Source organism: Oncorhynchus kisutch, linkage group LG16, assembly GCF_002021735.2.
Source record: "Oncorhynchus kisutch isolate 150728-3 linkage group LG16, Okis_V2, whole genome shotgun sequence".
Classification (NCBI taxonomy): Eukaryota; Metazoa; Chordata; class Actinopteri; order Salmoniformes; family Salmonidae; genus Oncorhynchus; species Oncorhynchus kisutch.
In genome coordinates, this window is record NC_034189.2 from 48,239,320 (window position 1) to 48,263,534 (window position 24,215).

At 45.0% G+C, this 24,215-nt stretch overlaps 1 protein-coding gene across 12 annotated transcripts in view; it reads left to right on the forward strand.

Annotated features, from left to right (window-relative positions):
- The first annotated feature begins 49 nt into the window (after positions 1-49).
- Positions 50-24,215, forward strand: part of LOC109887014 (guanine nucleotide exchange factor DBS) — a 68,131-nt gene continuing 43,965 nt past the window's right edge. For 2 of the 12 annotated variants that reach the window (XM_031792713.1, XM_031792716.1), the window contains exon 1: positions 10,831-11,097. In XM_031792713.1, coding sequence (XP_031648573.1) covers positions 10,917-11,097 — 181 coding nt within the window. In that variant the 5' untranslated portion in view covers positions 10,831-10,916. Of the gene's footprint in view, positions 152-3,710; positions 4,071-10,830; positions 11,098-18,893; positions 19,101-24,215 lie in introns of those variants that run through there. The other 10 variants (XM_031792711.1, XM_031792714.1, XM_031792715.1 and 7 more) reach the window with 7 other exon arrangements.

A 24,215-nucleotide genomic window follows, 5' to 3' on the forward strand; every position in this document is an offset into this window, starting at 1 on the left:
CGCTCCCGGTGAGTTTTTTTTCTTGCTGGACGCATTCTGAGTTGAGGCCTAATTAGTTTGAAGGGGGCATGTGACTTGGCCATTGTGCTGGAGTTCGAGAACGCAGCAGAACGCATGTGAAGTTATACAGTGGAAATCCACGATATAGCAGGTAAGTTTACTTAAATAGTTAACATCGAAGTGATTTCAGAAACTTGGAAAGTAGTCGACATAAACGGGGCAGACTTCAGGTAATGTTTTCTAGGTAGGTCAAACTTGACGCACAGACTTGTCAATGTCAATTCCCGCTTGTTTGAATCTAGTAAGTAAATCATGTTTAGACAACTGTCATGGTTAGAAAACAAACAATATTACAGATAACTGGAGTATACAGTAGTAGTAGCTACACTTGTACTAGCTAGACACTTCCAACAAGAGCAGTCTTAAGATATTTGAGGTAGAATGAGTTTGAGTATTTAACCACGTGGTGGCAGTGTAGCTCAATAAATGCGAGATAATGCCGTTTAGTACCGATTCATTGATTGATCGCTCATGTTGATCTGTGAAACCGTGGATTCACTTTTCTATCCACGATATGACACGTAGTGAGCTCTCATGCATTTTGCTGTGTGTTGGAGTAGAATAGACAGTCACGGAGCAGCTTTATTTAAGTGGCGATATATTTGGTAGGAGAGGTGTCGCAATGTCAATGCATGTCTCACTGCAACCTGGCTTTATTTGGACACGTCACAAGACCCATGACACTATTTCCCCCCCATTGAGATGAATGGCGTTCTTGTTCTTGACACTAACTCACTTTGTTTCATTAGTATCCCTGTTTGTTGTCTGTGTTCTGGTGCCTGTGTGTCTGTTGCGTATCAAAGTCACGGAGGGAATGGATCTGTGTCTTTAATTTCTGGAAGGTCCCTTACTGACCCTGTGATGAACCTGCAGGCGTGATCATCTGATAGATGATAAAGTGTAGGACAGTGATGCATCGTGAACTAGGTGCGAGTGACCACATAAAACTCATGGTTAATACATGAGAGGGGTTCAGCCTCGTGCCTTCACCATCACACACAGCTGCCTAGCGAAGCAGGAATGATTATCAATTAAGTAATAGTCCCTTTTTCACGTACAGTATTAGAGATCAATCTCCATATCTTAAGTTCCATTTGCAACTCATAATGACTTGATTCTTAACTGTAAGAACTGTGTTCAGATGGATTCTAATCTCCTTGGTTCTTAACTGTAAAAACTGTGTTCAGGAGAATTCTAATCTCCTTGGTTCTTAACTGTAAGAACTGTGTTCAGGAGAATTCTAATCTCCTTGATTCTTAACTGTAAGAACTGTGTTCAGGAGAATTCTAATCTCCTTGGTTCTTAACTGTAAAAACTGTGTTCAGATGGATTCTAATCTCCTTGATTCTTAACTGTAAGAACTGTGTTCAGGAGAATTCTAATCTCCTTGGTTCTTAACTGTAAGAACTGTGTTCAGATGGATTCTAATCTCCTTGATTCTTAACTGTAAGAACTGTGTTCAGGAGAATTCTAATCTCCTTGGTTCTTAACTGTAAGAACTGTGTTCAGATGGATTCTAATCTCCTTGATTCTTAACTGTAAGAACTGTGTTCAGGAGAATTCTAATCTCCTTGGTTCTTAACTGTAAGAACTGTGTTCAGATGGATTCTAATCTCCTTGATTCTTAACTGTAAGAACTGTGTTCAGGAGAATTCTAATCTCCTTGGTTCTTAACTGTAAGAACTGTGTTCAGATGGATTCTAATCTCCTTGATTCTTAACTGTAAGAACTGTGTTCAGGAGAATTCTAATCTCCTTGGTTCTTAACTGTAAGAACTGTGTTCAGATGGATTCTAATCTCCTTGATTCTTAACTGTAAGAACTGTGTTCAGGAGAATTCTAATCTCCTTGGTTCTTAACTGTAAGAACTGTGTTCAGGAGAATTCTAATCTCCTTGGTTCTTAACTGTAAGAACTGTGTTCAGGAGAATTCTAATCTCCTTGATTCTTAACTGTAAGAACTGTGTTCAGGAGAATTCTAATCTCCTTGGTTCTTAACTGTAAGAACTGTGTTCAGGAGAATTCTAATCTCCTTGGTTCTTAACTGTAAGAACTGTGTTCAGGAGAATTCTAATCTCCTTGATTCTTAACTGTAAAAACTGTGTTCGGGAGAATTCTAATCTCCTTGGTTCTTAACTGTAAAAACTGTGTTCGGGAGAATTCTAATCTCCTTGGTTCTTAACTGTAAAAACTGTGTTCGGGAGAATTCTAATCTCCTTGGTTCTTAACTGTAAAAACTGTGTTCGGGAGAATTCTAATCTCCTTGGTTCTTAACTGTAAAAACTGTGTTCGGGAGAATTCTAATCTCCTTGGTTCTTAACTGTAAAAACTGTGTTCAGGAGAATTCTAATCTCCTTGGTTCTTAACTGTAAAAACAGTGTTCAGGAGAATTCTAATCTCCTTGGTTCTTAACTGTAAAAACTGTGTTCAGGAGAATTATAATCTCCTTGGTTCTTAACTGTAAAAACAGTGTTCAGGAGAATTCTAATCTCCTTGGTTCTTAACTGTAAAAACTGTGTTCAGGAGAATTCTAATCTCCTTGGTTCTTAACTGTAAAAACTGTGTTCAGGAGAATTCTAATCTCCTTGATTTGTGACTGGTTGCAAATGAATGTTTTCCCACTTTGTCGCAGGGCTGCAGAGAGGGATTCTGTGCATCACAATCAATGACCCATGGCTTCTAATTAGCATAGAGAGTAGAAATGGCCTAAAGTCATTGTATTATTTGTCCTTACTGCGTGATGTTGACCTAGTTTACAGTAGCAGTGTAATTAGAGGGGCTCCATCTTCTAAAAGAGCCGTTTATGAATTCAGGCTGTAACGCTTTCTGGTCTTGTCTAAGTGTTTTCTTAATCCAGCCCACGAGACATTTAAAATATATTTTTACCCAAAAAATGATTCCCAATTTCATGGTATTCAGTTGGTAGTTACAGTCGTGTCCCATCGCTGCAACTCCCGTACGGACTCGGGTGTACAGTAGCTGCCATTCCCTCTGTCTGTCTCTAGAGTGTTGGCTCTGTTGTGTGATAATGAAGTGTTTCTCCAGACAGACCGAGAGAGTCGCACAGAGAGCCTGCTTCTGAAAGATAGGCATCAGAGATCCATTGACTACCCAGGGATATTGTACTGGGTGATTGGCTCTGTAAATCGCAGTTTCTTTCTATGTGATAAGAGGGGGTTGGAGAATACCTATCTTGTGTGGAGGGATACCCACTGTATGTCTGGCTGCAGATCATGCTATCAGATGTGGTAGGCCAAGGCAATAGAGTTGACTGAGGAAAGAGAGAGTCTCGATATTGAGAAGTCTCTGAATCTGGAACTAATGCGTCCTTTATTGTCACAGCCTTGGTTTGGTGCTGCTGTGGAGGAAGTGGACAATGGCATTGTTCAGTGTGCTCACATCGTAAACTGTCTGTGCGTGCGTGCGTACGTGGTCCCTGAGCATGCACAGATTACACTTGGCTGGCTGTTGGTATAATTAGTGCAGCAGAAGGGGATTGGTGGTCTTAAACAGCAGCCAGCGCTGTGTTCCCTCCATCCCCTGTCCCGGGTCCCACCCCTCTCTTCCTCTCTGCTGTCCACCGGACGTACCACCACCACTAAGATGTGTTCCCCAGTCACACAGTCACAGACAGACTGGCTGAGGAGTGGAGGGATCAGAGGCACTGGTTGGCACAGTGCGGCTTGGTTTGACTCATTTAGACTTGATTTGGAGAGACTGGAACACACACACACACTGAGTGTAGCTTAGTGCGACCTGGCTCGACTTGGGGACTCCGGAACACTCACGCACGAAGCTTTATACACACACACTCTCTCCCTCACACACTCTGTCATGTCTCTGGCGGAGTTTGTGCGTCAGGGACAGCTGCAGGAGGCTTCATCACATCTGTTGTCCAGACTGGGTCAGGTCCTACACAGCCTGTCTGTCATTGTCCTGGCCCACAGAGCTACAGACAACCTCAGCTATAGCTACAGACGCAAGAGCACCTACTGGGACTGCCGGGACACAGGTTAGGAGTCTGTGTGTGTGTGCGTGTGTGCATCGGACCCTGGGTGTGCTTCTGTGGGGTGTTCTTTTGCGGACTCTGTGTGTGTGTGAAACGCTGTTGTCGGCCTGTGTTTACAGAAAGCTACCGTCAGTATGAAATGGCTCCTACAGGAATCTCCCTGCAGCTACGGGTGGTTTAATGAAGTGCAGTACTTGCCCTCGAGAGTTCATTGCCTCACTTGATCCTGATATCTAGCTGATGAAGATGGCACCGACTGAGATTTTATTTTTATTTAACCAGGTAGGCTAGTTGAGAACAAATTCTCGTTTACCAAAGCAGTGCGACACAAACAACAACACAGAGTTACACATGGAATAAACAAGCGTACAGTCAATAACACAATAGAAAAAAAGAAAGTCTATATACAGTGTGTGCAAATGGCATGAGGAGACAATAAATAGGCCATAGTAGCAAGTAATTACAATTTAGCAAATTAACTCTGGAGTGATAGATATGCAGATGATGATGTGCAAGTAGAAATACTGGTGTGCAAAAAAGTAAATTAAAAACAATATGGGGATTAGGTAGGTAGATTGGATGGGCTTTTTACAGATGGGCTATGTACAGCTGCAGCGATCGATTAGCTGCTCAGATAGCTGATGTTTAAAGTTGGTGAGGGAAATATAAGTCTCCAGCTTCAGCAATTTTTGCAATTAGTTCCAGTCATTGGCAGCAGAGAACTGGAAGGAAAGGTGGCCAAAGGAGGTGTTGGCTTTGGGGATGACCAGTGAGATATACCTGCTGGAGCGCGTGCTACTGTTTTTTGTTTTGTTTATCGTGACCAGTGAGCTGAGATAAGGTGGAGCTTTACCTAGCATAGACTTATCGATGACCTGGAGCCAGTGGGTCTGGCGACGAATAGGTAGCAAGGGCCAGCCAACTAGAGCATACAGGTCGCAGTGGTGGGTGGTATATAGGGCTTTGGTGACAAAACGGATGGCACTGTGATAGACTGCATCCAGTTTGCTGAGTAGCGTGTTGGAGGCTATTTTGTAAATGACACCACCGAAATCGAGGATCGGTAGGATAGTCAGTTTTACGAGGGTATGTTTGCAGATCCTTTGTTCACTCTCCCCAGAGCAATTTAACTTATTCCGGAGGCCGACTCAAAACATCCCCGGCGGAGGAGAGGCATTCGAGGCGGCCTGCTGTTTCGACTCAGGAAGAGTGGACACCACCCAACGCGCTTCCGAGTATATTACTCGCTATTGTTCAGTCTTTGGATACAAAGTTGATGAGCTTAGAGCAAAGATTTTTTCCAGATAGACATTGGGGCCTGTAACATACACTGCTCAAAAAAATAAAGAGAACACTAAAATAACACATCCTAGATCTGAATGAATGAAATATTCTTATTAAATACTTTTTTCTTTACATAGTTGAATGTGCTGACAACAAAATCTCACAAAGTATCAATGGAAATCAAATTTATCAACCCATGGAGGTCTGGATTTGGAGTCACACTCAAAATTAAAGTGGAAAACCACACTACAAGCTGATCCAACTTTGATATAATGTCCTTAAAACAAGTCAAAATGAGGCTCAGTAGTGTGTGTGGCCTCCACGTGCCTGTATGACCTCCCTACAACGCCTGGGCATGCTCCTGATGAGGTGGCGGATGGTCTCCTGAGGGATCTCCTCCCAGACCTGGACTAAAGCATCCGCCAACTCCTGGACAATCTGTGGTGCAATGTGGCGTTGGTGGATGGAGCGAGACATGATGTCCCAGATGTGCTCAATTGGATTCAGGTCTGGGGAACGGGCGGGCCAGTCCATAGCATCAATGCCTTCCTCTTGCAGGAACTGCTGACACTCCAGCCACATGAGGTCTAGCATTGTCTTGCATTAGGAGGAACCCAGGGCCAACCGCACCAGCATATAGTCTCACAAGGTGTCTGAGGATCTCATCTCGGTACCTAATGGCAGTCAGGCTACCTCTGGCGAGCACATGGAGGGCTGTGCGGCCCCCCAAAGAAATGCCACCACACACCATGACTGACCCACCGCTAAACCGGTCATGCTGGAGGATGTTACAGGCAGCAGAACGTTCTCCACGTTGTCTCCAGACTCTGTCACGTGCTCAGTGTGAACCTGCTTTCATCTGTGAAGAGCACAGGGCGCCAGTAGCGAATTTGCCCATCTTGGTGTTCTCTAGCAAATGCCAAACGTCCTGCACGGTGTTGGTCTGTAAGCACATCCCCCACCTGTGGATGTCGGGCCCTCATACCACCCTCATGGAGTCTGTTTCTGACCGTTTGAGCAGACACATGCACATTTGTGGCCTGCTGGAGGTCATTTTGCAGGGCTCTGGCAGTGCTCCTCCTGCTCCTCCTTGCACAAAGGCGGAGGTAGCGGTCCTGCTGCTGGGTTGTTGCCCTCCTACGGGCTCCTCCACATCTCCTGATGTACTGGCCTGTCTCCTGGTAGCGCATCCATGCTCTGGACACTACGCTGACAGACACAGCAAACCTCCTTGCCACAGCTTGCATTGATGTGCCATCCTGGATGAGCTGCACTACCTGAGCCACTTGTGTGGGTTGTAGACTCCGTCTCATGCTACCACTAGAGTGAAAGCACCGCCAGCATTCAAAAGTGACCAAAACATCAGCCAGGAAGCATAGGAACTGAGAAGTGGTCTGTGGTCCCCACCTGCAGAACCACTCCTTTATTGGGGGTGTCTTGCTAATTGCCTATAATTTCCACCTGTTGTCTATTCAATTTGCACAACAGCATGTGAAATTTATTGTCAATCAGTGTTGCTTCCTAAGTGGACAGTTTGATTTCACAGAAGTGTGATTGACTTGGAGTTACATTGTGTTGTTTAAGTGTTCCCTTTATTTTTTTGAGCAGTGTACTTTGTTTCACAGAAACATGGCTCTCTCGGGATACTCTGTCAGAGTCAGTAAAGCCAGCAAGATTCTCAGTACATCGCGCAGACAGGAATAAATATCTCTCCGGCAAGCAGAAGGGGGGTGTTTCATCATTCACGACTCATGGTGTAATTCTAGGAACATACAGGAACTCAAGTCATTTTGTTCACCCGACCTAGAATGCCTCACAATTAAATGCCGACCATATTATCTCCAAAGAGAATTCTCCTCCGTCATCGCCACGGCCGTTTACATCACACCTCAAGCTGAAACCTCGACGGCCCTCAAAGAACTTCCCTGGACTTTATGCAAACTGGAAACCACTTATCCTGAGGCTGCATTTATTGTAGCTGGGAATTTTAAGAAAGCAAATCTGAGGACTAGGCTGCCGAAATTCTACCAACATATTGACTGTCTTACTAGCATTACTAAGATTCTCAACCATTGCTATTCAAATTTCCGGGATTCTTACAAGGCCCTCCCCCGCCATTCTTGCTATTCCCGTCCTATAGGCAGAAACTCAAACAGGAAGTTCCCGTGCTTCGTACTATTCAACGCTTGTCTGACCAATCGGAATCCACGCTTCAGGATTGTTTTGATCACGTGGACTGGGATATGTTCCAGGAAGCTTGCGAAAATTATCTAGCCGCATACACGGATACGGTGACTGAATTCATAAGGAAGTGTATAGGAGATGTAGTACCCACTGTGGCTATTAAAATCTACCCTAACCAGAAACCGTGGATAGATGGTAGCATTCGCGCGAAACTTAAAGTGCAAACCACCACATTTAACCATGACAAGGCGACTGTTAATATAGCAGAATATAAATAGTGTAGTTATTCACTTAGCAGGGCAATCAAACAAGCTAAACGTCAGTATAGAGAAAGTGGAGTCACACAGACACAAGACGTATGTGGCAGGGACTACAAAAGGAAAACCAGCCACATTGCCGAGACCGACGTATTGCTTCCGGACAGGCTAAACACCATCTTTTCATGCTTTGAGGAGAACACAGTGCCACTGACGCGGCCCGCTACCAAGGACTGTGGGCTCCTTCTCCGTGGATGACGTAAAACATTTAAACATGTTAACCCTCGCAAGGCTGCCGGTCCAGATGGCATCCCCGGCCGCGTCCTCAGAGCATGCTCAGACCACCTGGCTGGTGTGTTTACGGGCATATTCAATCTCTCCCTATCCCAGTCTACTGTCCCCACATGCTTCAAGATGGCCACCATTGTTCCTGTACCCAAGAAGGCAGAGGTAACTGAACTTAATGACTATCACCCGTAGCACTCACCTCTGTCATCATGAAGTGCTTTGAGAGACTAGTCAAGGATCATATCACCTTTACCTTACCTGCCAGCCTAGACCCACTTCAATTTGCTTACCGCCACAATAGATCCACAGACGATGCAATCACCGTCACACTGCATACTGCCCGATCCCATCTGGACAAGAGGAATACCTATGTAAGAATGCTGTTCATTAACTATAGCTCAGCATTCAACACCATAGTACCCTCCAAGCTCATCATTAAGCTTGAGGCCCTGGGTCTGAACCCTGCTCTGTGCAACTGTGTCCTGGACTTCCTGACGGGCCTCCCCCAGGTGGTGAAGGTAGGAAATATCACCTCCCACTCCACTGATCCTCAACACTGGGGCCCCTTGTGGGGACCAGGGTGCGTGCTCAGCCCCCTCCTGTACTCTCTGACTGCGTGGCCAAGCACGCCTCCAACTCAATCATGAAGTTTGCAGAAGACACAACAGTAGTAGGCTTGATTACCAACAACGACGAGACAGCCTATAGGGAGGAGGTGAGGGCACTCGGGAGTGTGGTGTCAGGAAAACAACCTTTCACTCAACGTCAACAAAACAAAGGAGATGATCGTGGACTAAAGGAAACAGCTAACACAACGTGCCATTGGAACACAGGAGTGATGGTTGCTGATAATGGGCCTCTATGCCTATGTAGATATTCCATAAAAAATCAGCCGTTTCCAGCTACAATAGTCATTTACAACATGAACAATGTCTGAATGGTAGTGTATATCCAGTTTTTTCCCCTATGCTATTCTACTGTATCCGCTCTGTATCCGTTCCACTCTGACATCGCTCGTCCATATGTATATAGTCTTAATTCATTCCTACTTAGATTTGTGTGTATTACCAGTTAGATATTACTGCACTGTCAGAGCTAAAAGCACAAGCATTTCGCTACACCTGCAATAACATCTGCTAATCACACGTATGTGACCAATAAAATGTGATTTGATTTAATGGATAACCTCTCTGGAAGCACCCTGTGAAGAGCTGAAACAGTTGTAGAGGTCAACATGCTGAGAGTATTTCCATTGACCTGAGTGCAGGAGCACTCGAGGTCAGTGGTTCTGCTGCTGGTCTGAGACAGAGCTGCAGGAGCACTCAGGTCAATGGCCCAGGGTCAGTGGTTCTGCTGTTGGTCTGAGACAGAGCTGTAGGAGCACTCAGGTCAATTGCCCGAGGTCAGTGGTTCTGCTGCTGGTCTGAGACAAAGCTGTAGGAGCACTCAGGTCAGTGGATCTGCTGCTGGTCTGCGACAGAGCTGTAGGAGCACTCAGGTCAGTAGATCTGCTGCTGGTCTGCGACAGAGCCGTAGGAGCACTCAGGTCAGTGGATCTGCTGCTGGTCTGCGACAGCTGTAGGAGCACTTAGGTCAGTGGTTCTGCTGCTGGTCTGAGACAGAGCTGTAGGAGCACTCAGGTCAGTGGTTCTGCTGCTGGTCTGAGACAGCTGTAGGAGCATTCAGGTCAGTGACCGAGGTCAGTGGTTCTGCTGCTGGTCTGTCTGAGACAGAGCTGTAGGAGCACTCAGGTCAGTCGTTCTGCTGCTGGTCTGAGACAGAGCTGTAGGAGCACTCAGGTCAGTTGTTCTGCTGCTGGTCTGAGACAGAGCTGTAGGAGCATTCAGGTCAGTGGTTCTGCTGGTGGTCTGAGACAGAGCTGTAGGAGCATTCAGGTCAGTGGTTCTGCTGCTGGTCTGCGACCGAGATGTAGGAGCACTCAGGTCAGTGGATCTGCTGCTGGTCTGATACAGAGCTGTAGGAGCATTCAGGTCAGTGGTTCTGCTGGTCTGAGACAGAGCTGTAGGAGCATTCAGGTCAGTGGTTCTGCTGCTGGTCTGAGACAGAGCTGTAGGAGCATTCAGGTCAGTGGTTCTGCTGCTGGTCTGAGACAGAGCTGTAGGAGCATTCAGGTCAGTGGTTCTGCTGCTGGTCTGAGACAGAGATGTAGGAGCATTCAGGTCAGTGGTCTGAGGTCAGTGGTTCTGTGAGTAGCAGTGAAATATTCCCTTTTGGTTTGTTTCAGGTTAGTAATGTTCAAGTGTTAACGTCACGTTGGAAGACTCTGATTCGTTGTGTTTGTGTTCTATGATTCAGGTGGCTCTGTTGGTTGGGACAGGGGTTCTTGTAAAAGCGCTAGTGTGGGTTGGTTTCCTGTAGGTGCTGGTACTGTGTATTGTTTCAGCCTCCCTATCAGAATACTATTTATTGTGAGTAGCTGAGTAAGAGAGATGGCTACAATGTGACTGGAACCTTACAGGAGTCTTGTTGTGTGGTTAGGGTGGAGAGGTCTGTTTCTGTTGCACTGTAGCGGAGTAAGGCAGTCAGGTAAATCCAGCTCAATGGCAGAAGTGAAACCGTGTGTGTGTGTGTGTGTGTGTGTGTGTGTGTGTGTGTGTGGAGGCGTAGCTCTAAGAAGAAAAAACCCCCACAAAGGACACACAAGGCGAAGTGGAAAGAAAGACCGACAAAGCGTTGAGAGCTACTCATTTTTATTGCAGCTGTTTGGAAGGTGGGAGAGAGAGGGAGAGAGAGCGGGAGGGAGGGACATCATAATATAGAGGTGTGAAGAGAGGGATGACAGCTGCACTGGTTCATATCTCTGTGACAGGTGGTGATGAGGATGGGAGAGAGTGATGAGAATATGAAGGAAAAAGAGGAGAAGATGGGAGAGAGGGATGAGATGGAGGTGCGTTTGCAGTCCAGCGGACACGGAGGAGGAGGAGGATGTGTCCACATCTCTCTGGAGGAAGTGAAGAGCTTCTACCAGTTCTCACAGAGCTGTCAGCGCCTGCATAGTGAGTGTGTGTGTGTGTGCATGTGTGTGTCATGCGTAGCTAGCTCTTACTCTCACTGTTTTGAGACAGTGGTGAAAGTGTGTTCACCGTGCACCTCTGTGTACTGTACTGTGTGTGTGTTACCCAGGGTTGTATGTTTACAGTGTTAAAGGGTCCGTTCAGCCACCCACCAGAGTGTAATAACATACAGTACATAACCTTGTAATGCTTGGAGTTTCTCATCGTTGCACTAATAAGCACTGACTTAAACATCCGCCTATTGGTCAACTCTGAAGTAATGCATTACTGGATGAGGCTGGTCTGTATGTTTTATGTGCCAGGATGCAGGACCTACATGATGAGACGTTCATCTCCTTTTCACTGTAGTCACTTGTATTGCACAAGGCAAGCTGTGACAGGAAATCACTATTGTGTTCAGTGGTAATTGTTAAATGGTTATATCCTTATTTGCTCAGGGTGTTGCTGAATATGCGTAGGAAAGGATCATGGGAGTCCGTGTTAATCCAAGCCCCAGCTGAGCTATACTATTATAGAGGGCATATTTGCCTGAATATTTGGACCTAAAACATTCACCCTGCCTTGGACTACAAAGTCTGTTAAACTGGAAAAATATAAGTCTTAATTTTAGCCTCATTGATGTGCACCTCAGGGACTTGGATTGCTGTGTCATGCTGTCAGGGAATGAAAAGCTATTTAAAGGTATAGTTCAGCCCAAAACCAAAAGTTTGTCAGATGTTCTTATATCTCTGAAGCCGTCTGAAGTTGAGTTTTAAAGATTGTTTTCCACACGCCGTCTACTGGGTAGAACTCGCTAAAGAGAGAATTCTGCAGGCACCCGTCCTAAACAAACAGGAAAGATTGGCACCATGTTATTGGATGGCATTAGACGGTGCCAATATTTCCACTTCGTTACAGTCTTTGTATGCCAGTCACATTTCTGCATTCATTTCCCATTGACGTCAATCAGTGGTGGTCGATGTCGTTTAAGATGAGGGAGGTCGATTCATTATTTTATGAGCATGACCTTATTTCTATTAAAGCATATTGGATGACTGTCATTCATATTCCATTCACCCAGTTCAATGTAACATTGATAGGTTTAAGCTACTACATGATACTCTAATTTCCCTGTACCCATCATGAGGTTGTTACAACCTAGCCTATGAAAAGTTTACGACAGGTCAGGATGATAATTTTTTGTAATCAAGGTGACAGACAGTGACACATTCATAACCTCCTTGCACGCTCTTGCCTACATCTAGCTGATCTAGGGCGTAATCATTAGTCCAACAGTTGCAAACAATAGTTTCTATTGGACAAATTTGGATATGTTTATCCCCATTTCATTCCATTTGCTTCCGTTTTGGGAAACGTTTTTCAACAGAATTGGCGGAATGAATACACCCCTAATCACACGCAAACACAGTTCACTTTCATAGCATCCACATACAAACAGCATGATCACTTTTCTTGTTGTAATTCCTTCTCTCACCTGTTCCCTTCGCTTGTGGACTTTAGTGCACAACACATCAGCTGTCTGTGACCATCCCAAAAAAACTTTCAGAGCCAAAGCTTCATATCATAACCACTACGCACAGCCTACATAGTTGTCACCATTTTATCTAACGTCATAGTCAACATAGCTAATAGAACTATCACATTAGTAAACCCAAGAGTTCCAGTGTTGGATAGCCATAGCCAACTAGCTAACATAGAAGCCTTCTCAGTTTGAACCGGGTGTTTGAATAGGCTAATCTAGCTAGATAGCTAAGTTAGTGAAAGTGAAAAAAAATATTGCTAGCTCTCTCTCTCCCTCTCTCTTGCATCTCCTTAATTTTTGAAGAAATGTAATTGTTCAAAACTGTTCAACTATTGTCTTTCTCTCGCTATGTCAACTACTCACCATATTTTATGCACTGCAGTGCTAGCTAGCTGTAGCTTATGCTTTCAGTACTATATTCGTTCTCTGATCCTTTGATTGGGTGGACAAAATGTCAGTTCATGCTGCAAGAGCTCTGACAGGTTGGAGGACATTCTCTGGAAGTCGTCATAATTACTGTATAAGTCTATGGGGTGAGAACCATGAGCCTCCTAGGTTTTGTATTGAAGTCAATGTATCCAGAGGAGGACAGAAACTAGCTGTCCTCCGGCTACACTATGGTGCTACCCTACAGAGTGCTGTTGTGGCTACTGTAGACCTTCATTGCAAAGCAGTGTTTTAATCAATTATTTGGTGACACATATTTGGATACATTTAGTATAATTTTATTTAAAAAGTATAGGTTTTTTAATGTTTCACTTTTTATTTTTATGAAATTCACTGAGGAGGAGGGTCTTCCCCTTTCTCCTCTGAGGAGCCTCCACTGACATCCATGTATGATTTACTTAAAAGTCAGAGATTCAAGTGTGGATCTAATGGTAGGATTCAGCCCTAACAACACACTATGGGCCGGTTTCCCAGACAGATTAAAGCTAGGCCTGGATTAGAAATCATTCTCAATGGCATCTTCAGGACCAGTATTTATCTGTGTCCAGAAAACTGTCCCTATACATTTCCCCCACTTTTGTTCTGTTACACCTCGATCCCATGACCATGATTCCTAGTCATTTATATTTCAGTTTCCTTTTCATCCCATTGAACACCCTCTCTATCTGTCAGTGTCGATTTCGGTTTCCTCGGCCCAGCGGTGGCCTTTACCTGACCTCTGAACCTTACTGTGACCCCTCTGTAGTGCTCTGCAGCGTCAGCATCTCTAGATACTGAACAGCCCAGGCCCATACACTGACACATAGGCTACCCCCTTCCTGTCCTAGCCTTTATCCAACTCGTGTTACTCCAGTCCAGTGTAGACTGTTGTGTGCGTCCTTTGGTATTGTGCTTGTGAAAGAGGCGATATGTTTTTGACTCGGATACAGTAATGTGATGATGCTTTCTCTGTCAGACTCGGGTAAGAGTTCAGTGTTTGTCTTGCTAAGAAGTGGCATGGATATTGGAGTTATGTTGTTGTCTGTGCCTGATTGGATGCTGTCTGTTTCTTTATGATTGAGCAGGGCGTGTGCAATAGGTCAACTGAATTGACTGTGAAACGTTCAGATGAATCATTTTCCGCCATGAAGGCTTGTCTGATTGTTTTGGCTGTGCTCTCTCTACCTCTATCCTGTTCTCTTTCTGTTTGTTGTTCCCTCCCTTGTTTTGCCCTTCCATCTTGTCCGCCATCTGTTCTTCCATCCCTCCTTTCCCGAGTTGTCTGTCTTTCAATGTGGTCGTATACTAATCCCCACAGCTGGTAATCCCAGGTGTGTCAGGCTATTGATAGTGTTTTATACATGATGAATGTTGGATGTATGATTATTTAATCATTATCCCAAATATGTGTTACGACGCCCAGGTTCCGAGTAAGAAAGCTTGATAAGAACACGCACACACAAGCCTGCCTGCCCTGGTAGCACCACCCAGGCTGCTGGTGAGGCGGACGTGACTGGGAGTGGGCAGGAACAAGCAAATTGGCCTTAATGACCGTCTGGCATTCTGAACTGATGCACATAGAGTGACGGAGAAGGATATAGAGATATAGAGAGGTTGAGAGACTGGGAAGGATATAGAGATATAGAGAGGTTGAGAAACAGAGAGACGGAGAAGGATATAGAGATATAGAGAGGTTGAGAAACAGAGAGACGGAGACCGAGAGTGACCAGCCACTCCCTTTGGTAAACAAATATACATGCAGTGTCAGAGAAAGGAAATATGAAAGATTGGTTGTTGTTCTCTTGTACTATAAATTATCTCAAAAACAGCATTTCGTTTTTAGGTGTTTTCCTGTCTGCTGGTTTGACAACTAAACTAGAGAGTCTAATCCTTTATTGAATCAATAGATGGTCTATTGTCTTGTGAGTCCTACATGTCCCAGTGTTCCCGCTCGAGAAATCCCCCTGAGATCATGTCAGCATTAGGTGGCTGTTCTCGTACACCTACACAGATCCCACAGGCCTTAAGTCACACCTCAATGTTGATTTTCTTGGTAAGTTTATGGGGGGAGGGAACAAATGGTGTTTGAATAAAGAGATGGGGAAAGCCCGGCATAAACAGTCAATCAGAGCATTTAGTCTGGTCCAGTCTCCACCATGCCCCCCCAGACCCACTGTTTCATCTCAGGCCACATGTTTATCTGTTTATCAACCACGACAACGACTTCCTTCAACTGAACAGGCCTGCCAACGGTCAGCACTAATCTCATGTTATCAGTCACGTTATAAATTAAACGTTGATATCAACCGCCTAGATCACGTGGCAAACTCTTTCCACGGAGGGCCGAGTGACTGCAGGTTTTCACTCCTCCCTTGTACTTGATTGATTGAGTAAGTAGTAAGGAACTCCCCTCACCTGGTTGTCTAGGTCTTAGTTGAAAGGGAGAAAAAACAAAACCTGCAGACACTTGGCCCTCCGTGGAATGAGTTTGACACTTGTGGCCTAAGTACTAAGCTCAGTTGTCAACAAGTTCCTCCCAGAATAAAGCTAGTATGTTTGACCCTTGGATTACTTAAGACAGGTCGATTTCCCTCACCCACAGGACCAGCTTCTGTCTCACACATAATGTACACACAAACACACACTTCACAGTTGTCTCAGAGACCGTGGGGACTCCACCCATAACACTAACATCAAGTCATGTTAATAGTACCTGGCTCCAGCTGCTATTAGTCATGTATTTAGTTCCATCAGTCAACAACAAGACAATCCTCTATTGTTCAAATGTACACAAACTATTCAGAAGGAAACTGCATCACACAGGTACAAGTGTTGCACGTAATGCAAACAAACCGAGCATCGTACCAATAGATCGGTCTGCATTGTGAACATTGACAGAAGCGTCTAGTCCAGGGGTGTCAATGTTTACAATTTACAACATAGCGGGCCAGGCATGGGTCACAACTAAGTTGCCTAACAATCTGTTTCTTGGAAATGAAATGCTGACTGGTCTGTTGTGCACCATGCCCTGTGAATGCCTCATGTGTCGCAAAGCAATCCAGCAGCCACAGGAAACTGTCTGTTTATAAACTACCACTTCCTTTCCTAGAGTCAGCGTTCAGTGTCACAAAGATCACACACTGTCCCTGTCTACTTCCCATCTTCTGCCCTGGATTTCATATCAGTTATCAGGTCAGTATAGATATATGAGATGAGACGCACCCCTACAGTGGGACAATGTGACAGGAAGGCTGTCAGCCATCCCATAATATAGTAGAACAGCTGACAGGCTGAATCTCCATATGCTTCCTGGTTCCTGGGTGTTCTCATAATGAGGACAAATACAGTAACGGCAGTCTATTTTCATCACTACGCCGACAGAGAGACAATGTAAAAGGATTTGGATCAGACACACTTGGTGTGCTTCCCAAGTGGCACCCTATTCCCTTTATAGTGCACTACTTTTGACCCCCTATATAGGGACTAGGGAGCTATTTGGGATGCAAGCTTGTTTACTCCTGAGTCTGTCCCTGTTGACTGACATCAGATGTGTTTGACTAATTACTGTAGGGCCGGGATTGATGTCTTTCGAAAGTAATTGAAGTGATGCATATTTATGCGTAGCAATAACAAAAAAAAGATAGCATTACCTATGTTATTGGCATGTTAATTATTATAATGCTGTGTAACATGAGGTAGATAAGTATTGGGGAAGGGACGGGAAAATGATTGAAAGGGAGGGATGAAGTGGCCCTGGGGCAGAGACACACGGTAACAGGTCAAATTATCCTTTTATATTATCCCATGAAAGCACAGTCATTTGTCTGCTGTAGTCTGGGAGCCAGAACCAGCCTGACGAGAGGTTGCTGGTAATACTCTGTCTCTAGATATATTGGACTGTGGGTGTCTATTGGACATAGACTGGAGAGAGAGATGGGATGAAACCAATTCATTTTATCGTTCTAACCCCACCGTCCCTCAGTCAATTCAGTTTTTACTTTAAATGAAAAACCTAATGCCACCCTGTCTGAATACTGCCTGGGATTATACAACATCCTGTATGTAGAGGGGGTCTCCTAATCTGTTCTCTATTCTATGTGGAAACATGTAGCACTGTCAGATACATGACTTCATCACTAGGTGGCCACCTCATAAAGGACCACAATGACAATCGAAGTAAAGAGGAAGTACATGACTCTGTCCTCTCCACCATGGCCAGACAGAATGTTGTCTCCTATGTCTGGATGGATGTCTGGATGGCTGTAGCGTGAAGGGGGGGGGGGGGGGGGGTTGATTGCCATGTTGTGATGGGATCTGTGTAGTGAGTTAAAGGGATTTCCCACACAGTGCTCGTCTGTGTGTAACTGTCTCAGCTAGAGTCTCGTATTACTTCCTGAGGAGATTAGCCCACTGCTTCACTATCTCACTAGCTGTGCCCCATGAGTCATGCACCAAGTCCGTCTGGACTTTTATGTCAAGGAGAGGCTCAGCAAATAGGACCACCGGCAATTAACACTGACCGTAAACATTCTGCATTTCACATTTTCTAACGGAGTTTGCCTCATTGACAGTAAAAGTATCAAAACTCTGTCGATCTATGGCTAAGTACACACACACCACATAGACACACACACACACCACACAGACACACACACTTCACAGGGGGGTGAATGTCCCAGCAGTAATGGCTCTCTTTTGTAAACAAAAGCAAAGCATGGATTGCTGTCATACCTGGTCCATAGACTGCATATACAGTAAGAAAACCAATATGTAATTTGGGTGAACCATCCCTTTAACAATGGATGTGGGGATTCTTTAAATAGCAGGAACAGCACCATCTAGTGGTCAGAACCTGGTAATATCAGGATGTAGGATGGGAAATAAACCCAACAAATACAATTACTAATTTCTCTGAACAAGGAAAAAAAAAGAATTCACTGAGAATACATTACATAGGATGAAGAAACAGAACTCCATACTACTTGTCAGACACAGAACTGATACTAAATACTTGTTGAGTTGGAATTGGTGTGGGGGGGTCCGTGGATGGCTTTTGACCCCTTTGGATTCCTAAATGACCCGTTTTAGGGTTTGGGATTAAGGTTAAGTTAAGGGTTAGGGGTTAGGGAATTGTTTGGGCCCCACAAGGATAGTAAAACAAATGTGTGGTGTGCGTGTGACAGATCTAGGATCAGCTTAACACATAACTGACCCTAGCTCAGTGGGGGCAACATCTCTCTCCATATCTCTGGCTGCATAAAAGGCCAGTAAATGTCATAGGTGGCATTGAGCTGGAGGCGGTCCCATACAGGCAGCTGCTCTGTGACATCATCACTCAGGCCCTGGCTCCTGATTGGCTGAGGGGTATCAGCCAGAGAGGAGTCCTCCAGAGGGCTGTGTGCGGGACGATGGCTTTGGTACCAACCACATTCTGTCTGTCACTCGTCTTTATCTCCCCTTGATCTGATCCCAGACCAGCTTACACACCGATTATAGATGTGTGAGTTGCACATGTATAGGCTTATCTGAGGGAATTACATCTGGCTGCTCTCTCTTTCCCCCTCCCTTCCTCCGTCTCTCTCTCTCTCTCTCTCTCTCTCTCTCTCTCTCTCTCTCCCTTCCTCCGTCTCTCTCTCTCTCCGTCTCTCTGTGTCTGTCTATTTCTCTCTCTGAGTTGTTTGTTTACGCTCTTTCAGTACCTGGGAGAGAGGGATCAGTGGGAGGTGTAATCTGAAACTGAGCCCAGTCTGGCTGAGTGTGTATATGGAGACAGAGGGGGAGGGATGGGGGTGTGGTGAGTGTGTGTGTGTGTGTGCCGCCCAGCAACGGAGCGTTTAGTGTACGGCTGAAGTCTCAGCACTCAGGCTGTGGAGGAATGGACGGCTGTCGCTCACACGACCGCTTATTCTGAGAGTGTGTGTGTTCGGGAGTGTGTGTTCTCCCGGGGGTGAGAGGGGGGACAGGATGGCCCTCAACCGAGTGTCCCTGCTCTGCCATGACATCACCAGGATGTGGCTGCAACTCAACTTGATAACAGGTAAGGTGTGTTTGTGTGGCGGGGGGGGGGTGTTTGTGACTGACAGTGCATGTGACAGAATACAGTGCGTGTGCAGCTGTGTGTGTGACTGAACGGTATTGTCAGAGAGGTGAGGAAGTTCTACTTCAGTTTAATGCACTTTCTTTTTACACTTTATTTGAGCTTTGTTGTCATTCAGTGTGGAACATCTAAATTTGTCCCTCCCCCTTGCAAAAATACTCTATTTGCATAAATGGAAATACTGTAGCAGCAGTTAATTGGTACCTGGTTACTAACAATCTTCAACTACCAATGACTGTGTTTGTTTCCTTGTGCCAAGCAGTCAGGACTAGATCCTAGTAAATGTTAAACAAGAGAATTCGAATGAACCCCCCCCCCCCCCCCCCATATATTTTACAAAGTGTCTGTTTTAATTTGCATGCCTGTGCACACCCAGGCCGTTGCACAGTGAGAGTCTCTGGTCTCTGTTTCTCCACTGCCAGATGGACAGGCTTTGGCATGAAGTGGGTTTAAACTCACCCGAGCCCCTCAACACCGAACCTTCACAGTTGGCACCTCAGGTGTCATCCTCACTGCCACGTCACACGGAAGAGTCAGTGAGGGTGACTGAAGAGTCAGTGAGGGTGACTGAAGAGTCAGTGAGGGTGTCTGAAGAGTCAGTGAGGGTGTCTGAAGAGTCAGTGAGGGTGACTGAAGAGTCAGTGAGGGTGACTGAAGAGTCAGTGAGGGTGACTGAAGAGTCAGTGAGGGTGACTGAAGAGTCAGTGAGGGTGACTGAAGAGGCAGTGAGGGTGACTGAAGAGGCAGTGAGGGTGACTGAAGAGTCACCCTCACTACGGAAGAGTCTTCTCTCTCTACCAATCTGCCAATCTGGATGGCTTGGTCATAACATGGGCAGCACCAGCAGGAATCTGTGCCACGTTGTCATGCCAACACTCTCAATTCATTGACTGTCCATTCATTTGAGAAAACTGTAGCAGTTTGTTGTGTTGTTGTATTTTGCATTGGTTTGAATTGATTCCAAAAGTATTTCAAATCCTTTCCAGGAGCTTAAGGAAGCGTTTTTTCTCTGTATATTCTGCCTTGTCATGAGTTAACATGTTGTCTTAAACACGTGAGTTATAAAAACAAAGAGAGTCGCACACTCCATATATATATATATATACATATACATATATATATATATATATATATATATACATATACATATATATATATATATATACATATATATATATATATATATACATATATATATATATATATATATATATATATATATATATATATATATATATATATCTCACAGTAACTGCCTTCTTCAGGGCTTCTTCCACCCTCAAGAAGACACAGTGATGCCGAAACGTTGGTGTTATTTTTACCCAATAAATGACTGGGAGGTTATATGTACAGTGGGGCAAAGAAGTATTTAGTCAGCCACCAATTGTGCAAGTTCTCCCACTTAAAAAGATGAGAGAGGCCTGTAATTTTCATCATAGGTACACTTCAACTATGACAGACAAAATGAGAAGAAAAAAAATCCAGAAAATCACATTGTAGGATTTTTAATGAATTTATTTGCAAATTATGGTGGAAAATAAGTATTTGGTCACCTACAAACAAGCAAGATTTCTGGCTCTCACAGACCTGTAACTTCTTCTTTAAGAGGCTCCTCTGTCCTCCACTAGTTACCTGTATTAATGGCACCTGTTTGAACTTGTTATCAGTATAAAAGACACATGTCCACAACCTCAAACAGTCACACTCCAAACTCCACTATGGCCAAGACCAAAGAGCTGTCAAAGGACACCAGAAACAAAATTGTAGACCTGCACCAGGCTGGAAAGACTACATCTGCAATAGGTAAGCAGCTTGGTTTGAAGAAATCAACTGTGGGAGCAATTATTAGGAAATGGAAGACATACAAGACCACTGATAATCTCCCTCGATCTGGGGCTCCACGCAAGATCTCACCCCGTGGGGTCAAAATGATCACAAGAACGGTGGGCAAAAATCCCAGAACCACACGGGGGGACCTAGTGAATGACCTGCAGAGAGCTGGGACCAAAGTAACGAAGCCTACCATCAGTAACACACTACGCCGCCAGGGACTCAAATCCTGCAGTGCCAGACGTGTCCCCCTGCTTAAGCCAGTACATGTCCAGGCCCGTCTGAAGTTTGCTAGAGAGCATTTGGATGATCCAGAAGAAGATTGGGAGAATGTCATATGGTCAGATCAAACCAAAATATAACTTTTTGGTAAAAACTCAACTCGTCGTGTTTGGAGGACAAAGAATGCTGAGTTGCTTCCAAAGAACACCATACCTACTGTGAAGCATGGGGGTGGAAACATCATGCTTTGGGGCTGTTTTTCTGCAAAGGGACCAGGACGACTGATCCGTGTAAAGGAAAGAATGAATGGGGACATGTATCGTGAGATTTTGAGTGAAAACCTCCTTCCATCAGCAAGGGCATTGAAGATGAAACGTGGCTGGGTCTTTCAACATGACAATGATCCCAAACACACTGGAGACACATCAGTCTCCAGATCTCAACCCCATAGAAAATCTTTGGAGGGAGTTGAAAGTCCGTGTTGCCCAGCAACAGCCCCAAAACATCACTGCTCTAGAGGAGATCTGCATGGAGGAATGGGCCAAAATACCAGAAACAGTGTGTGAAAACCTCGTGAAGACTTACAGAAAACGTTTGACCTCTGTCATTGCCAACAAAGGGTATATAACAAAGTATTGAGAAACTTTTGTTATTGACCAAATACTTATTTTCCACCATAATTTGCAAATAAATCTATTTAAAAATTCTACAATGTGAATATCTGGATTTTTTTTTCTTTCTAATTTTGTCTGTCATAGTTGAAGGGTACCTATGATGAAAATTACAGGCCTCTCATCTTTTTAAGTGGGAGAACTTGCACAATTGGTGGCTGACTAAATACTTTTTTGCCCCACTGTATATGGAGTGTGCGAGTCCCTTTTTGTTTTCTATAGCTTCCAGTTTATTCACCGTTAGTCAGCACCTCTACATAATTTTCTCTAGGTGTGCACCAGCTCATGCTTTTTATTAAACACCTGAGTTGACATTGATCAATACGGTGAACCCACTTCCATCTCCTGAACTATTAAGTACCAAGAGAGGTTTTACAGTACGAGTAAAGACACATCCTTGGAATCTCTTCTTTGTAATGTCTCTCCTTTTGTCAAACCAAGGGAAAGTTTGACTAGAGGTGTCCTAAAAGAGATGTTCTGTTTCCTTGGAATATCTGGTGTGTGTGTGTGTGTGTGTGTGTGTGTGTGGTAGTAGTGTGGGACAGTGGAGAGGGTGATGAACAGTGGTGTGTTGTCTGTCTCTTACTTCCATTCAGTAACAGAGATATGCTTGTCAACACACAGACTGTTCCGCTGGCCAAGCGGAAAGACATTGTGCCACATTTCCTCCAGTCTCTCAGGGCTAGCACACAGACACAGGTTTACACTAATGACCAAAAGTGTGTGGACGCCTGCTCGTCAAACATCTCATTCCAAAATCATGTGCATTTAATATGGAGTTGGTCTCCCCCTTTGCTGCTATAACAGCCTCCACTCTTCTGGGAAGGCTTTCCACTAGATGTTGGAACATTGATGTGGGGACAAGCATTAGTGAGGTCGGGCAGTGATGTTGGGCGATTAGGCCTGGCTGACAGTAGGTGTTCCAATTAATTCCAAATGTATTCGATGGGGTTGAGGTCAGGGCTCTGTGCAGGCCTGTCAAGTTCTTCCACATCGATCTCAACAAACCATTTCTGTATGGACCTCATTTTGTGCACGAGGGCATTGTCATGCTGAAACAGGAAAGGGCCTTCCCCAAACTTTTGCCACAAAGTTGGAACCACAGAATCATCTAGAATGTCATTGTAAGCTGTCGCATTAACATTTCCCTTACCTAGAGCTAAGGGGCCAAGCCCAAACAGTTCAAAACAGCCCCAGACCATTATTCCTCCTCCACCAAACTTTACAGTTGGCACTATGCATTGGGTCAGGTAGCGTTCCCCTGGCATCTGCCAAACCCAGATTAGTCCATCGGACTGCCAGATGGTGAAGCGTGATTCGTCACTTCAGAGAACGCGTTTCCACTGCTCCAGAGTCCAATGGCGGCGAGCTTTACACCACTCCAGCCAATGCTTTGCATTGCGTGTTGGGATCTTAGGCATGTGTGCGGCTGCTCGGCCATGGAAATCCATTTCATGAAGCTCCAGACGAACCGTTCTTGTGCTGACGTTGCTTCCAGAGACAGTTTGGACTGTAGTGAGTGTTGCAACCGTGGACAGACGATTATTACACACTTCAGCACTCGGCGGTCCCGTTCTGTGAACTTGTGTGGATTCCACTTCACAATAACAGCACTTACAGTTGACCGGGGCAGCTCCAGCAGGGCAGAAATTTGACGAACTGACTTGTTGGAAAGGTGGCATCCTATGAAGGTGCCAAGGTTGAAAGTCACTGAGTTCTTCAGTAAGGCCATATTACTGCCAATGTTTGTCGATGAAAAGTGCATGGCTGTATGCCAAATTGTATACACCAGTCAGCAATGGGTGTGGCTGAAATAGCCAAATCCAGTCATTTGAAGGGGTATCCACATACTGCTGTGTATATATAGTGTAGCTTACAGTGCAGCAGACTAGCCACCATGTTGGCACCTGACGCTCCATGGAGAGAAAAAAAGGATTTGACAAAGATTGAACAGTAGCCACATAATGCAGCTCATCATGTAGAAATATTACAGATTTAATCCAGAGATTTATGGGCTGGGCAGAGGGCACCCACACACACAGTGAGCACGCATGGCAACAGGGCAACGGTGGCCGTTTGACCCAGTTGTTACTGTCGTGTGTGTTGTGATGGCAGATGGGGACCTGGTAACCCAGACTGTAATACCATAATAGAACTGGGTTCCCCTCACATACACAATGATATACACACACACACACACACACACAATAGTACACACACACAGCTGTGGAACGGCTGTTCATCCCTTACTTGTCCTCTCACTCACACACACAGCTGCCCTTCTTCTTGCCACACCACCACCAACAGTTGGCTCCATCACCAGCTCATACCC